Here is a 15,652-nt window from a genome sequence, read left to right on the forward strand (position 1 = left end):
GGTCGTCCTGTGGACGAAAGGGAGCGGTCAGTGAAAGGTCCTTTTGTGGAGAGAGAGTGACAGCTCGCCCAGAGGTTTTAATTATCATTACTATCAGTTAACCACCAACTTAAACGGGTATCTTTAATACACGAAAGAAATATTCCGAGGGAATTTTCTCTCTTTTTCGTTTCCTGTAAGAAAAAAAAACCAGTCTGTTGATACAACCAGAAACTCAATTCGCTCCTCTCAATCCTGTGTGTGTGTGTGTGTGTGTCTTGTAGATAGGCGAAAGCTCGGATGGAAACTCTAAAACTCCATCAGTCGTAGAGGCCCTCTTGTTCCCACACATCCACCAGGAAATCGATCATGTCCTGGAAGATCACACCAAAATCACCAGTGAGATCGTGATTCATGTCCAACAACACTTTGACAAGCTACCAGACTTCTAGCCAAGACTTTAATAGAAAAACTTACGGGTAGAGGTATAGGCTGAGGGAATGGACGATTCGTCGCTAGCAAATCCTGCGGACGATGGTTTGACAAAAGATCGTCGTAAGTCGGGCGCCAGCTGCAAGAAAGACAACCAAAAACCAAAAAAAAAGAGACCGAATGATCTCAGCAAAGCTCACGAACAGCACAGCTCTGGCTTACCTCGCTGCCGCTTCGCGAGGGTCTTGCGATCGGTTTCTTTGACGATCTCCAATCCAGAGTCTTCGCTGCTCAGTCCATAAAGTTAAAGCTGTTCCCTGAGGCAAAGTTAGACCCTTCGAGAGAAAGAAAAGAGTAACTTTGGCGAAAGAAACAAGAACCCACCGTTATTAATGTAGCCACCATTGTTGGCGGCGTTGATGCTATCCAAGCTGTGATTGACACCACTGATCGACGACGTGCTCCTCTGCGAAGATCTGGAGTTTGTCAGATTGTTATCCATATCATTCGAGCTGGATGACCACCAATCCTTCTGCGGCGGACCATGCCCGTGAGACCCCCGCTTGGCCGCCTTGTGCTTCCTCGATTTCTCCACACTTCTTACAGGCGGGGATTTTTTGAAGACGCCAACACAGCCACTGCTCTGTTGCAAAATCCAGCAAAAGTTTGCAAAAGAACAAAACCATCACTAGTATATCTCGATCGAGAAAAGAAAGACGAATCAAAAGAATGGTTGTTCCTACGCACCCCATACACGCCGTGCAGTTTGCAATCCACGAGGATGCAAGCTTGAGAAAGTCTGCCAAATGGGACAGCATTCACTGCATTCTTTGTAGAAAAAATCGTTTTTTGGGACTTCTAGCCGGCAATACCTGGACAATCCGAGGGAATGTAAGAGCTATCAGCTCAGAAAACGAATAAAATCCATACCTCGTACTTATCCTGCTCGCTTCTAGCTTGCGCAATGTCGTTTTCTTGCCTTCCCTGTCATTGATGTAATCGCCACAGTAGCGAATGCGCGGCAGCTCAGGGAAAAATGCGCACAGATCAGGTGCGCAGCGATCCAGCGCCGAGAGAGATCCGGCGACGCATTCTCAAGAACCCTAACGCCTCTAATCCCAAACCCTAGCGCCCACCCTAACATAGCACACAATGATTTTGCAGTGAATCACGCTACGTGGCCCAACCGCGGGCCACCAGCTGTGCCACTCGATCGCTGCCCGCGAAGAACATTTCAACAAGGAACTTGACGAAAACTTAGATTTTTCACGATGAATCGCGAAAAAGTCCATACCAGAGTCTTGGACTTTGAGCAGCGATCAAGCCGGGAGCTTCGATGGCGATGGTGACTTTGTCGAGAAATTCGTGAGCTCGTGAAGAAGAACTCCAGCAGCAACGCTCACGTTTAAACTGTCCACGGTTCCTGGCCTTAGAACGCAATCCACCTCCGAGTTGAGCTTCATCATCTCGTAGCGAACCGCGGCTTTCAGTGCTAGTTCGCTGCCACTGCTCGCTTCCACTTGCGCAGCCGCCTCTTCCTCGATTCTCGAAGCTTTCCTGGGCCTCCGAAAAGGAAGAGCGCCTGGGATCCGGATCATGTGTGTGCACGCCGCCTTCACGAAGGGCCTGATCCCAACTCCTTCGTTTCCCAGCACCAGAATTGTCGGGACGTTCTTTGGAAGATCGCCCAAGACTTCGCTCTCGGGGCTGTTGGAAGTTCCAATCACTCTCCACCCGTTGTCAGCCGAGTCCCTCAAGAACATCATCATGTTCTTGCAGGAAAGCAGATCGATCATCTCCAAGGCCCCGGCGCTGGCTTTACTCACTACTCCACTCAGCGGTGCCGAGTTTTTGGAGCACACCACCACCCCGCAAACCCCGAAGAAGTGTGACGACCTCAGGATGGCGCCGAAGTTCTGAGGATCTTTCACCTCGTCGAGAGCAACCCAGACCGGAGCTCTCGCCAGCATAGCGTCGGGACGATCCAGAGCCGAGATATCAACCATCTCCAAAGGTGACGCATCCAAAACCATCCCTTGGTGAGGCCTGTTGTCGACGAGAACGTTGAGTGCGTGCTTGGATGTCGTCTCTACCCGGAGCTCCAAGCGCTTGGCGGCCTTCATGATCCAGAGCACATCGGCCAGAGCTTTCCTCTTCCCAGGATGTTTCTCGTCGAGACCATTCTGGACGTAGAGCACGTATAGATCTCTTCTCCTCGCCTGGAGTGCCGCTCTCACGGGACCAATCCCATACAGTGCCTCGCCTTTGAGTGCTGGAACTTCCGATGGTTTCTCGTCGATCTCTCTTGGATCATAGTATCTCCTCATATCGTTCCCTCTCATGTCGTTTCTTCCATATCCTCGCTTGAGTCTTCTCATTCCAGTCGGCAAAAATCTTTTCCGTTCTCGCTCATCCTCTGCTTCTTCGAATTCGTCATCCGGATCACTGCTAGCCACATTGCTTTCTTCCTCCTGAATCGAAAACGAGTCCTTTTTCCTGGCAGGAACGCTCAGCCCCCTATCCTCAAACTTAGCTGGGCTGTGTCTTCTGTCATGCTCTTCCGCCGCCTCCTCGGAATTCTTTGATAGCCTCGCGGCAATCCTGGCGCTGCGCTTGGAATGCGTCGGCAAATCCTCCGCTTCGGCCAGAGTACTACTATCTACACTCCCAATTGAATCTTTGGCGCCGAAATACGCATCCGCAGAGTCGTGCCACTCCGTCACCGCGCTTCCCTTTGCCCTCCTAGGTGCCGAGGCCGAGAACTGACCTCGAAAAACCACTAACAAATGCCCTGATCTGCTGCTGCCGTTGCTGCTCACGCACTTCCTTGCTCCATTGCAGCTGTTGATGCCGAGGAAGGACGAGGCAATGCGGCCGCCGATTCGCAGCGAGGGCGCCATAGCCATCACCGCATAAACCCTAATGAAAACCCCAGATAGATTCCCTTTTTTACAAATAAAGCATATTCTCGGGTTTGTTAACTTAGATCGACGGCCCAGATTGGCCGAGCGTTGCTTCATTGTTTACGTCGTTCTACTTGAGAGCAGTCTTCCTGCGAACCTCGTAAGCGTAGCTTAGAACGACGACGATGGCTGAAACCGCGAGGCCAAACGCACTGTGAGCCAGTACTGTCGCAGTGCTCGCGTGAGAATCCACAGCTAGCGATGCCTTTGCGTTTCCAAACGCTGGAGAGGTGTGCTTGCATCCCAGCTCCGAGAGTTTCTTGTGAGACTCGGCGTAATCTTTGAAGAATGCGTCCTCGTCCTGGATCACAGTATCGTTATAGTGAGTGAGTCTCAGAAAACTTCCAAAAGCTTTTGTTTTTTTTTGACGATACCTTTGCATACAAGTCCACATATGGACGGAAGGACGGATCCTCGAGCAAACACTTGTCTGTTGGCAGCTGCAAGAGGCCCTCTGATTCTCCTCTCAAGAGCTCCCTAGTGTTTGTTCGGACTATACGTAAGACACCAAAAAAAGAGAGTAAGGAGCTGAGACTTACTTGAAGTACGAATTGTCGAACTTCAATGGCTGTGGTGTCCATGGTCCCTCAAAGCCGGATCTCTCCTTGTGACCTCTTCCCTGAAAAAAAAGAAAAAAACAAAAAACAAACTTTTATTGTTCTATAAAACAGGAGAGACTTACTATTGTGTGACCTCCCGAGAGGGCGACGATATCTTTGTCAGAAAGACCCATTCTAAAGAACACGTCACGGATATGTTTTGCCCCTGAAAAAAAAAAAAACAGCCATCCCGAGCTTGTAAACTCATAGCTACATAGAATGAATGATACAAACCTAGATGAGCATCGGGAAGTCGTCCTTCTGGTGTAGTAGCGACGGAATCCTATGGACAAGTTTCATGTTTTCTACTGATCAAAAAGAGCTCAAACAGAAACAAAACCTTTCGGCCAGGCACAAAATCGATCGTAGGTCCTCCAGTTACCTCTACAGCCACAACTCCAGCTAGCTGATAAGCGAGAAAAAAATTAAAATTGACCATTACCACAAAAAGAAAAGAGAAAATCCATGCACCTGGTAGAGATCCGCGTAAGTGATAGTCGGGTGTTTCTCCTTGATAGGCTCTGCGAAACAATGTTTCTATAGCATATAATCTCCAAAAAGTAGCACTCACCACAGAAATCAATGGCAATTTTGAGCCCATTGTTGGCAGCGTGAGTGTACTCCCGCTCGCTCCGGATCGAGCCATTCGGTCCTCCAGTCTTGGACACGGCATCGTAAGTGCCAGCATCGTGCCATCTGAGAGAGCTAGAAATCAAGAGGAGCTGGAATCAAGAGTGGAAACTTACGCCAATCGCAGCATCAGAGGCGCGCAATTCTTCTCGGCGATGAAAGCTCGGAGATCGCGCCTGGCGGATTCGATCGCCTTGAGGTACGCATTGTCGACGACGGGCACCGGCATTTCGTCCTCCACACAAAACCTAAAAATCTCCCTTCACAGAAGAATGGATGACTATTAGCCGTTGATGGGCATGGTCCAATGAAAGCGGGCCACGTGTTTATAAAGATGGTGGACTCTTCCCTGGAAAAGCAAAGACGACGAGGCGAGCTCGCTATTTTATTCCCTGGCGATGGATTGATACATTGGAAGAAATTTTCTTTTGCTTGCTAAGGATGAGATCATCGATGCGGTGGAGTCGATAGCGATGGATTTACTCGTCACTCCGTGAGGATCCACTAGCGCCTGACGCAGGCTTGGCGTGTCTTCTTCTTCTTCTTCGGCGCTGCGAGCGAGGGAATAGGGTTTTAAGGGATTTGGGGCAGGAAGAAAGATCTCTCGTCGTGACTTCCTGATCTAAGATCTTACTCTGCGTCGTCGCCTCCTCCTGCGCATCAGCGATGGCGGCGCCGCCCTGGCAGCCGCGCGGCTTCGTGTTCTTGTCGATCGCACCATCGTTTCCTTCCTCCAATGTCTCTTCTTTCTCAACCAAAGAGCTCCTCTTTAATGTGATCACGGTAAAGCGTCGCGCCTTTATTTTTGCCAAGTCAGCAGCTGCCGTTTGAATGTCAGCCGTTGGATGTTACCACGTGGCAGTCGTGCCTACTGGTCAGAAAAGACCACTTTGAATTCATCTCAGCCGTTGAGATGCCCCGAAGCCACCGTTGGATCCAAGCTTATCATCAAAGTGTCAAAGTAAATAGGCTTCTCGCGAGGAGCTAGGGGCGAGCTCTCTTTGTGCCCGATCGCAGTCGTCTAGGGTCGAGCGCACGCGGTCCACGCTCGATATCAGGTAAAATCCTGCGATCTCTGCTGCATTTGTGGTTCTAGGTTGCGATCGTCGATCGATTCTCTTGTAAAAATCTTTCAATCACGAGCTTGGTAAATCCTGTGTTCCGGCAGGCATGGCGTTACTCAAGGCGCAATCCTTAAGCTCGCTAGGTCTTTCGCGATCTGATGCTACTAGGTTCTCGGCCGGTGGCTCCTCTACACAGAGATTATGTGTGATGCCGCTCAAGAACACCCGTGATCCACAGGGTTTGAGGTATTCTCATTTGTGTGTGTGTGTGTGTGTGCGCGCGCGCTAAGTAACACTGTGCTTTCACTAGAGTGCAATGTATGGTGCTAGATACGCCCTCCAAGGTGGAGAAGCTTACGCTTCTTCACGAGCTCTATAGCAAGCACCAGCAAAGTCCATGGTATGACAATCTCAGGCGCCCTGTCACGGATCTCCAGCCACTCATCGACAGTGGCGTCCGAGGAGTAACGAGCAATCCCACGGTGAGTGTGGTCGAGAACAACGTTTTTTCTTTCTCAAATCTTCTCTTCTTCCTTGTGATAGATTTTCCAGAAAGCCATCTCCTCCTCCGACGCTTATGATCCACAGTTCAGGTTCGTAGCAACTTTGACTTAGTGGTTGCTTTTCTACTCTTGTTTTTTTCAGGCAGCTGGTAAAGGGTGGTAGCAAAGTGGAGGATGCTTATTGGCAAATGGTCATCAAAGACATCCAGGATGCTTGCGACCTTTTCCTTGGTGTTTTTAGCTCGAGCAAAGGCGAAGATGGATACGTCTCTGTGGAAGTGTCACCTTTACTCGCGCATGAGACAGACGAGACGCTCAACGCCGCAAAATGGCTGCACAAGGAAGTCAATCGTCCCAATGTCTACGTGAAGATTCCTGCGACGGCTGAGTGTGTTCCTTCAATCAGAAGCGCCATCTCCCTCGGCATCAGTGTTAACGTCACCGTAAGCTTCTTAATTCTCTACTTAATTTTTTTGATTTCCTCTTTTTTTCTTTTTTTTGCGTAACAGCTTATATTCTCACTCCCAAGATATGAAGCTGTGATCGATGCATATCTCGATGGCCTCGAAGCTAGAGAAGGAGATCTCTCGGGCGTCTCGAGTGTGGCTTCCTTCTTTGTAAGCCGGGTCGACACTCTCGTTGATAAAAGGCTGAATGAGATTGGCACCGACGAGGCGCTCCAGCTGCGTGGCAAGGTGACGAAACAAAGTTTTTCCTTTTCCTGACTTCCTCTCTTTGCGTTCTTCATGCAGGCAGCCGTTGCGCAGGCAGCTCTGGCTTTCCAACTTTACGAGAAGAAATTCTCGGGGCCTCGCTGGGAAGCACTGAAAAAGCGTGGAGCCAGGAAGCAGAGACTCTTGTGGGCTTCAACGAGCGTGAAAAACCCGGCATACTCCGACACTCTTTACATCGACACTTTGATCGGCCCTGACACGGTAAAGCGACTAGATCTTTCTCTTTTGTCACTGATAGAAAAATCCATGCCTTGACACGCGCAGGTGAACACGATGCCTGGAAATGCACTGGAGGCGTTTGTGGATCACGGGACGCTGGCCAGAACTTTAGACTCGGACGTGGATGGAGCCCAAAAGATTTACGACAAGATCGAAGCGCTGGGGATCCGGTGGGACGACGTTGGCTCGCTCCTCGAGATCGAAGGGGTGGATTCCTTCAAGAAAAGTTTCGAGGATTTGCTGGTGAGCTTGAAGCTCAAGGCGGAGCTCCTTGTCAAGTGAACATAGTGAGAATATTTGCGCCCACGCGCAAAGTTTTTAAAAGTTGGAGAAAGAAAATACGGCCAACGTGAGTTGCACGTAAATGCTGCCCAGCTCTGTTCCAAGAAAAAATGAGCTACGTGACAAGCTGCGGATATTCTCCGTGATGTCGACACCAGGCAGCGGGATCTTTTAAGGTGGCGGCGGCGGCGAAATTAGGGTTTGGTGTCTGCTGTCGATGATTTTTTTTGGTGAGGATTTTTCAACTTGACATGATAGTCACGATACCTTTTCTTTTGGATAGATTAGGGTGGTAGGGTTTGTCTTTGATATGATCCTACGTTGAAAAGATACAAATAAATAGAATGGTCCCAGGCCGATTCTTCGCCATACACTTAAAATCTAAAAACAACAATGGCATGCATGAATCATAGATTATATAGAGATTCTGATACTGGTGGAGATTCCGGTCCATTTTAACACCAAACGGTTTTGTTGTGAGTTATAAAATTCCCGCCGCTCACAACATTGAGATGGCCGCGCGGGCGAATTTCAAAACAACCAAAAAAACTTAAAAAGTAAAAATGCCGCCCAGCCGCGAGACTCGAGACCGCGACGGAGACATTCCCGCCAAAAAGCGCTGCGCAGATATTCTCCACGGCCGGCTGCAGCCGTCGGATTGCGATCGGACGGCCTGGCTCGCTGCTGAGGTGGACGGTGACGCGGCGGGCTAGGGCTGACTGGGCGGGAAATAACGGCTAATTTGCTTTACTGCGGCTTTGCCCTAAATCAGTGGCTATGGCGGCGTAATTGCAGGGAGGGATGGGCGGAGCGCGCGCGGAATGTGGAAGAGATCGCGGCCGCCGCCGGGTGTTCTCCGCGAGATTCTTGTTCGCGCTCGCTTATCATCGCCATCGCCGGGAATGTAAGTACCTAGATCGCGAGAACTCAGGCTTGAGAGATCTTTTATTTCTTGCATTGCCTGCAAATTTTTAGCTTCTTCTCTTTCCCTTGAGTTTCGGGCCGGAATCAGCTGCCTTTCCCCAGTATTTCCCCCCGCCCCATGTCATTGCCCCCGTAGCTTCGCTTTCGCAAGCAAAGACTGGCTTTTTCTACAGTGCTGGGGTTCTCTTCTCTTTTTTTTTTCTTTGGTCTCTTCTTTGTCTGGCCGGGCCGACTTGAGATTCCTTGGTTGTTTTAACTTTTAAAGAGTGTGTTGTGCGCGACTGGCACATCTTTCCGCGTTGTTCCTATTATCCTCTCCTCCCCTTCGTCTCTCTTGCTTGTGGAAGCGGCAAAACGAAAGATCTACGCCATTTGCTCATTGGGTGTCTGTGTGCTTGGGTGTCTGTGCGCTTGCTCTGTTCATCTCCTCTTTGGCGGCTCTGAAAGATGTTTTTCCATTGCTTCTTCAGAGTTGTGGAGCTTCCCTTCCAGGCATTGAGGTAACGGCTCCAGTCAAAAACAGATCCCGGGGACTTGGGTCGTCGTTTCTCCCAGTGAATGGGAGATTTTTTTCCGGTGTCGCCGAATAAGATGGGTTTGGAGGCCAGAGCAGTGGTGATTCCGGGTGGTAGCAGCGGCGGCAGTAGCAGTAGCAGTAGCAATAGCAATAGCAGCGGTGCTTCTCCGACTTCTCAGCACCAGTGGGGGGAGAGTAATTGTTTTGGGGGATGTTCTACTCCTCCGGGCCTGTCGTCGGACTACTCGTTTGCCGAGACCGAGAGCAGCGAGGATGACGACTTCGTGGCGGGGCTGGCTGAGCAAATGGCTCATTCCATGCTCGATGATAGTGACGAAACTAGTGAGGTAGATAACGTAGATAGAGTTGGTTTGTGGGGCGAAAGTAGCTGGAATCCGGTGCCGCACCAGCCGATGGGATCTCCAACGGAGTTCCGAAAGGTATGTGTTGTGTTCTTGCTTTTTCGTTTCTTGTGTGCTGGAAGGAGTTTTTGATGTTTCTTTTTTTGGTTTTGATGTCTCAGTGGTCTGCCGGGTGCTGGAGTTCTGGATACGCCATCAACAGTAGCTCCAGCTCCAAGGTTTCATCTCAAGTCTCCTCGCCGCCTTCAACTCCTGGAGGAGCTGCTGTTGATGACGGGTGGGATTCGGCTATAGGGGCCGACATGAGCAGCAACAGGTTTCAGCAAGTCGAGGAGTTTGTTTCTCCTCGTGGAAGTCATTTGCCCGAGGTGCAGTGGAGGCATGGCGCTGCCGGGAATGGGAATGACTCCTCCTTGTGCGTCCTTGCCAAGCCTTATGCCGCTGCTGTGCAGAGGGGGTGGACGCAGAAAGAAGAAGATCGAAGTCCTCTCACTCAGGTACCTATTTCCTTTTTCTTTCTTTTTTTCTTTAGGCCGCTAGCCAGTTTTTCTTTTTCTTCCTTTTTTTTTTCAGCTTTCTCATTGAATACGTTTTTTCTCCTTTTCTTTTTCATTTCCAGTGTCGAGGCTCCAAGCAGGCCGCACCAACCTGGAATCGGCATAACAGGGCCCAGCCGCAAGCTCCGCCTGCGGCCCCTCGCTCTACATATCGGTGTGGAGTAACTCCACGTCCGGTGGGGCATTGGCCGACACTGCCCCCAGCAAATGGTTCTGTCATGCGTGCCGTGTTTCTGGGAGGAACAGCAGACAGGTCCTCCACCGGAACTGGAGTCTTCCTTCCTCGTAGCAGCAATGACTACGCCAAACGCAAATCATGTAAGCAATTCACTTTTCTTCCAACCCTCAATCAAGCTAACTCTTTCCTTCAGCCTGCTCGAGCGTACTTCTGCCGTCGCGGATTGTCCAAGTACTGAATCTAAATATCGATGACATGCGATGTTATCCGTCAGTGCAGCCTGGGACCTCTCCTCCTGGTGCGTTTCCTGATCATGGCCTAGCATTATCATGACTCCCTGGCTTACAATCTTCTCTTTGTTTTTGTAGGAAGCGGTCCTACACTTCCCACTGGAGGTGTTGATGCTGCCAACTTAAGCTACCCCGCGGACGAAGAGTGGCCGCCATCGAGCAGCCAATGGAAAACTTACACCGCGTCGTGCTCCCATCTCCACCAGGCCTCGGAGTCGACGCTTCCCACCGAGTGGAGCTACTAACTTCCATTCTATAGAGAAGACTGGTAAGAGGAGTTCTTTAACAGATCAAACGAGGACGATGAAGCGAGAAAGAATAAGCAACGATTGCTCTAGAGGTAACTGCTGTACAGTCAAGTCTCATGACCAAGTTGACCCGGCCAGCGTAGTATCATCATAAAAAAAAAAATCTAAGCAAGCGGTTGGATAGAGCTTGCTTACCGGGAAGATATTTGCAGTGATTTTTCCTTTGGGATTTGAATAAAAGAAAGGAGTGGGTTTTAGAAAGCATTCCCCGAGACAACTTCATCTTTGCTTTTCTTTCTTTCGTCTTTCTTTGCATCGCCCAAGAAAGTTGGAACAGTGGGAAGGACTCTCGCACAGCCAAGGAATCGGTCGAGTCAGCAGCGAGCGTTGTCTCTTTATCCTGCCAAATCGATCGACGTTGTCACTTTATCCTGACAAATCCATCGACGAAGTCTCGGAGCTAAACTAAACCAGTAGTGAATGAATGCTCTCTTCTCTAGTATATATCTTGAGCCAAAAAAACACGAAGAAAGATCTTGCCTGCTTTGCTTGCTTGTTTTCAAATGGTGATTGATGATGCAGCTGGCTGGCTCTCTTCTGATCTTATCTAGTCACAGCCATCTTTATCCACCTAGAAAGCATTAAAAAAAATTGGAGAATCACCACCACCACCAAGGAGTTGGATGATCAACGTAAGCAAAAAAGAGAGCGAGAGAGAGAACCCGAAAAACAAGGGAAGGCCATAAAAAAAAGAGTGAGAAAGAGAGAACCTCGTGCTGCTGCAGGATCTTGTCCGGAAGTCAGATATGGATGGCATTGTCTCGACGAGTGACGAGTGAGAGCATCTTCTTCGGTCGAGTAAACCAGCCGTCTAGCAGCAGCAGCAGCAGTGCACCAGTTCTTCTCCGTCACGGCTGGATGTCCAGCCTTGGCTCGAAACAAAATCCCAGGAGATGGAAGTTCCTCTTCTTCGGGAAGAGTGGATCCCTGGGCAGCCACCGCCAGCTCCCGCGGCTCACGTCGAAAACCAGCGCCTTTGGACTGAGGTGGCTCGTCACGCACACCAAGTCGCCCACCCCGGAGCAAACCAGCGGCGTCCTCGGCTTGAGCGCATCCAGAAACTCGCGGCACATCTCCACCGGGGCCCTGTTCACCTCCGTCCACGTCCCGAGCCCGGCACCGTGCGAGAGCTCCCAAACTTTCAATCCCTCCTCGACCATCGCCGCCATCGCCGTCGCTGGTTTGAGCTCCGGCTTCGCTGTGGCGGAGCTCCTCCCCTTCACTCGTCCGATCATCAAGAGCCGGCTCTTTTTGTACGCCACCAGCGATGGCGAGGCGAGGCCGGACGGCATCTCCGCCTTCACCTCGGACCAAGTTCGAGTTTTGGAGTCGAAGCTCACCACTCCGTACGGGAGCTCGGTGATGGAGTAGAAGCTCCCGCTGTCGAGCCACACCCCGGGGTCGCTCCCGAACTTGGCCTCGGGCAGCGGGCACGCCGCCATCTCCCACGAGCCCGACCGCGAGTCGTAGACCTCGGTGTAGAGCTTGTAGACGTGCGGGCACAGCATCTGGCCGACGTCGCCACCATCTTCGCCCGAGACCATGATCTGGTAGAGCTTGCTGCTGGGATCGGTGACAATGCTGAGCTTGTGGATGAGCCGGACGCGCCGCATGGGTGGCATCTCGCGCAGAACTTTGGTGAAGGGGTTGCAGACGAAGAGCGTGGAGCACTCGGCCACCTGGTTGGCGTAGCACAGCAGGCCTCCAGAGGCCGAGACGACGGTCACCGGCGGGATGTCGATGGGCAGGATGATCCTCGGGACCGGAACGAAGTGCCAGCCATCGAGGGAGAAGTTGTAGACGCACGAGACGCGGCCCTGGGTGCACAGGAGGAAGCTGGAGCGGCTGGCGGAGATCTCCGACTGGAGCGAGAAGAAGGCCTCGGAATGGACGAACGAGTTCCAGCGCTTGCACACCGAGCGTAGCCGGAACATACTGGGCAGTGGGAGCCGCGCCAGGATCCTGTCCACACAGTCCTCCGGGAGCTTGCTCCAGAGCTTGGGATCCATGGGCGAAGATGGATCCTGGAACCCAGTAGCTCCATAGCTGGGATCTCCCCCTGGTCGTAGTGACGGTGGCGATGGTGGCGGTAATGCTGGCGTTGTCTCTTTGCGCTCTGCTTCTTCGTAGTCGTCGTCCTCGTCGCAGAGAGGGAGAATTCGATTGTTGGAGGACGCTCGCTGAAATGATGGGATCTTCATCTTCTTGGCTTGGCACCAATCTGGAGATCTTTGAAACAAACCAACAAGAGAGAGAAAGAGAGACTCAATCAATTCGGGACTGATAAGAAATATAGAATACCTAGAGAGAGCGCAGCAAAACGAGACCATCCAGGCAGGAAGATCAAAAGAAGAAAGAAGAGGAAAGAAAGCTTGCTTCTCTCACTCACACACGCACACACACATTAATCTTCACGGAGACGAAACCACAGGCGAAATCTCAAGAGCCCCGACCCCGATCCACGGAGAAATCCGACGCCGCGAGCTAGGTTCCCAGCTGCCAATGCCATGACAAGACGAAGAAGTCGCTGCGCACGGCAATCGATCTGACACTAAAACCCCCATTCCCAGAGAGATTCCAAGCATGGACGCAGTCGACAGGCAGGGATTGGCGCTCACCAGGGCACGGAGGACAAATCGCCGACGCAGCCGCGAGCGCCTCTCCCCCAAAACTGCGGCCTCCGCTCCTCCGCCAATGTTCTTCGCCCTCAAGCTTGCATGATACAGGGGGTGTGGTAAAATCTACATCTACCACGGAGTAAATCTCTGATCTATGGAGATTCCTCCTTATTGTTTTGCGGCACGTGTCCAGGGCCCAAAGTTACCGCTGGTAAAAAGCTTGCGACGTGGCTGCTCTTGCTTGGATATGTAGTTTTCCTGTTGGGAAAATTTCGTGCCGGACGCGGCGAGGCGCGGTCGACGCCGCAGTAAAAGAAAAATTCACATTTATCCACAAGCCACCGGCGACAGCCGGTAGATGTTCGTAGATTATTCAATAGGTCAGAGTTCCAAAGGTTTTGAGTTCTCGAGAAGAAGCAAACTTTTCGAGTTGAGCTCCTCAAGCAGCGTAGTAGGTTTATGAGTGGGATCATTTTGTTCTTTGTAGAAATTTTAATTGTGTCAGAACTATTATGTATTCTATTTTGCAATTAAACAGTTGAAATTGTAAAATAACTTAAATGTTGCTAAATAATTTATGGCAATGAATATGTGATTGCACGTATATTTACACATGTGAATTTTTTCTTTTTTGTTTTGATGCAAAAATATTATGCACATATTCATTTTTTTATTACTATATATGTAATTTAAATGTGATTGTGTGTATATTATTTTTGTAATAGGGTATGCCATGGGAGTATGACACCTCAAACTATCATGTAAAACTAATACAACATCATCCCAGATAACATGACAACCACAAATATAGTAAAGGTTTTACACAATCAAGTACGTAATGTAAGTTTTATGCGAGCAAGTATGCAATGCTAATTTATATTATATTATTCCACAACTCTTCTTTTCCTATTACAATGTCATATAAAGATGAAATTCATGAACAATTTGTGGAGCAATAGGATGAGAAACACCATCATCAAAATCGAGGTATTGAATAGGAATTTTTTATTTTGTCATAATATCACACATGAGTGTTTAGTTAGTGATTTTTTGGTCACAATTGCCAATTTTTATTCTTTCAACAAGCATGTAAATGTTAATTTCCATATAGATTAGCCATAAGTATATATGCAACTTTGTTCCTTTATCAATTTTCACTAAAATGTCATACAAAATCTACCTAGCTTGCATATTTTTCCATTTTTTAAACACACTTAAAATAGTAGTCCATGTTACACAACTTGGTTCTAGAGGCATAAATTCCAACAATATCATTGACTCATCCAAATGGTTTATTTGTTCCAAGATATTAATCACTCATGGTAGTGTTCACACCCAAGACAAATCTCACATTTCATTTCCATTGTAAACAAACATTCCTTTCCTTATTTCACAAGCCTTGCATGGTTGCAAGTGTTGATGATCATGAGAAATGTAAAGCTATTAAGATGAAGGCCAAAATCTCATATGTTGCAAAAGTTTTAAAACATGGAGCCAATGTCTCTTTGGCATCCAAGCTACAAAATCTTTTGATGGCATTGAGTAGAATACTTGTTAAGCCAAGACTAAGCTTCCAACTTTGCAATAGAAGTTAACCAAGCCCGTCACTGACTTAGTTGCTCTCTAGTCTAGAACCACAAGTCTCTATATAAACTATTTACCCCAATTATCATGCCTTAAAGCTTAGAGTCTTTATTATTGTTTTTGTTGCTTTGAGATGTCTAAAAGTGCAAAGCCATGCCCAAGGTTTTATTCAAAGCTTCTTTTTGGCATTTTGAATAATTATGACCATTTAATTAAGTATGATCCTTGAACCTTTAACCCTGCCGGAGAAAAAATTTGATGGTGATTCAATGCATATTTAGGTTGTCAGGGCTATTATTGACATACATGGATAAAGGGTTTTCATTCAAGCAATTTGCTTTTTTAATTTTTAGGCTGCTTAAGGAAGTTGTCGGCCTGGCCACTACTGGCAGCAGACTTTTTAGATGACACTAATTTATATTAAAGCTTAACATTTTCTCTGCCAAAAAGCCATTTCAAATGGCTTTTTGGGGGCCGAAATAAAACATTGGCCATGCCTTGCTATAATGCCACTAATTTCATGAAACCTCTATTTATTTCCTTGCTCTCTTCTCTAATAACAAAATTTGAGCACATTTTGAGAGCAATTATATATTTTTGAGAATTTGGCATAGAACCTTTGGATTGCATGGCTTAAATCTCATACTACTTATTCTTAAGTGGATTTCTTGTATTCTTTATCATACATTGATGTTTCTAGAATTGTAATGGTTTATTGCATAAAGTGTTTTTCATTACCCTTACTAAGAAAATAACACTAACATATAGCAATGGTGAGCTTTATCCAAAATGTGCTAAAACCTCTAGCTTGCCTATTGGAAAATATCATGCCTATAAACCATAAGTCTAAATCTTACTGATATATCAAAATAAATTGCTATGTGTTGTATGTAGTAATGCTTGGTTTGC

The 15,652-nt window shown here is 48.6% G+C and overlaps 6 protein-coding genes across 6 annotated transcripts; 2 read left to right on the plus strand and 4 right to left on the minus strand.

The window, feature by feature from the left end:
• Nucleotides 1–75: 75 nt before the first annotated feature.
• Nucleotides 76–1,549, minus strand: LOC9644574. Its single transcript, XM_002983947.2, has 6 exons — nt 1,342–1,549; nt 1,159–1,283; nt 796–1,049; nt 634–721; nt 457–550; nt 76–353 (listed from the first exon to the last, which is right to left on the minus strand). The coding sequence occupies exons 2-6, from the start codon at nt 1,227–1,229 to the stop codon at nt 300–302; spliced, it is 561 nt and encodes a 186-aa protein (XP_002983993.1). The 5' UTR covers nt 1,230–1,283; nt 1,342–1,549; the 3' UTR covers nt 76–299.
• Nucleotides 1,550–1,657: 108 nt separating this feature from the next.
• LOC112351317 lies at nt 1,658–3,448 on the minus strand. Its single transcript, XM_024688966.1, has one exon. The coding sequence runs from the start codon at nt 3,429–3,431 to the stop codon at nt 1,731–1,733; it is 1,701 nt and encodes a 566-aa protein (XP_024544734.1). The 5' UTR covers nt 3,432–3,448; the 3' UTR covers nt 1,658–1,730.
• Nucleotides 3,335–4,869, minus strand: LOC9644576 (L-ascorbate peroxidase 3). The gene is made up of 9 exons (XM_002983949.2): nt 4,720–4,869; nt 4,545–4,669; nt 4,445–4,494; nt 4,314–4,379; nt 4,208–4,256; nt 4,057–4,139; nt 3,914–3,993; nt 3,749–3,851; nt 3,335–3,675 (listed from the first exon to the last, which is right to left on the minus strand). Exons 1-9 carry the CDS (start codon nt 4,830–4,832, stop codon nt 3,445–3,447), a joined length of 900 nt encoding a protein of 299 aa, XP_002983995.1. The 5' UTR covers nt 4,833–4,869; the 3' UTR covers nt 3,335–3,444.
• Nucleotides 4,870–5,565: 696 nt separating this feature from the next.
• LOC9644577 (transaldolase 2) lies at nt 5,566–7,488 on the plus strand. Its single transcript, XM_002983815.2, has 8 exons — nt 5,566–5,661; nt 5,772–5,913; nt 5,978–6,149; nt 6,211–6,260; nt 6,313–6,613; nt 6,680–6,865; nt 6,923–7,105; nt 7,169–7,488. Exons 2-8 carry the CDS (start codon nt 5,774–5,776, stop codon nt 7,403–7,405), a joined length of 1,269 nt encoding a protein of 422 aa, XP_002983861.1. The 5' UTR covers nt 5,566–5,661; nt 5,772–5,773; the 3' UTR covers nt 7,406–7,488.
• Nucleotides 7,489–8,186: 698 nt separating this feature from the next.
• On the plus strand, nt 8,187–10,745 carry LOC9644312. Its single transcript, XM_002983816.2, has 6 exons — nt 8,187–8,309; nt 8,802–9,286; nt 9,370–9,705; nt 9,828–10,083; nt 10,137–10,241; nt 10,312–10,745. The coding sequence occupies exons 2-6, from the start codon at nt 8,888–8,890 to the stop codon at nt 10,476–10,478; spliced, it is 1,263 nt and encodes a 420-aa protein (XP_002983862.2). The 5' UTR covers nt 8,187–8,309; nt 8,802–8,887; the 3' UTR covers nt 10,479–10,745.
• Nucleotides 10,746–10,958: 213 nt separating this feature from the next.
• Nucleotides 10,959–14,832, minus strand: LOC9644313. Its single transcript, XM_002983950.2, has 3 exons — nt 14,821–14,832; nt 13,160–13,282; nt 10,959–12,770 (listed from the first exon to the last, which is right to left on the minus strand). Exons 1-3 carry the CDS (start codon nt 14,830–14,832, stop codon nt 11,169–11,171), a joined length of 1,737 nt encoding a protein of 578 aa, XP_002983996.2. The 3' UTR covers nt 10,959–11,168.
• Between the last annotated feature and the right edge of the window lie 820 nt (nt 14,833–15,652).

This window comes from Selaginella moellendorffii, unplaced genomic scaffold, assembly GCF_000143415.4.
Source record: "Selaginella moellendorffii unplaced genomic scaffold, v1.0 SELMOscaffold_60, whole genome shotgun sequence".
NCBI classification, from domain to species: domain Eukaryota; kingdom Viridiplantae; phylum Streptophyta; class Lycopodiopsida; order Selaginellales; family Selaginellaceae; genus Selaginella; species Selaginella moellendorffii.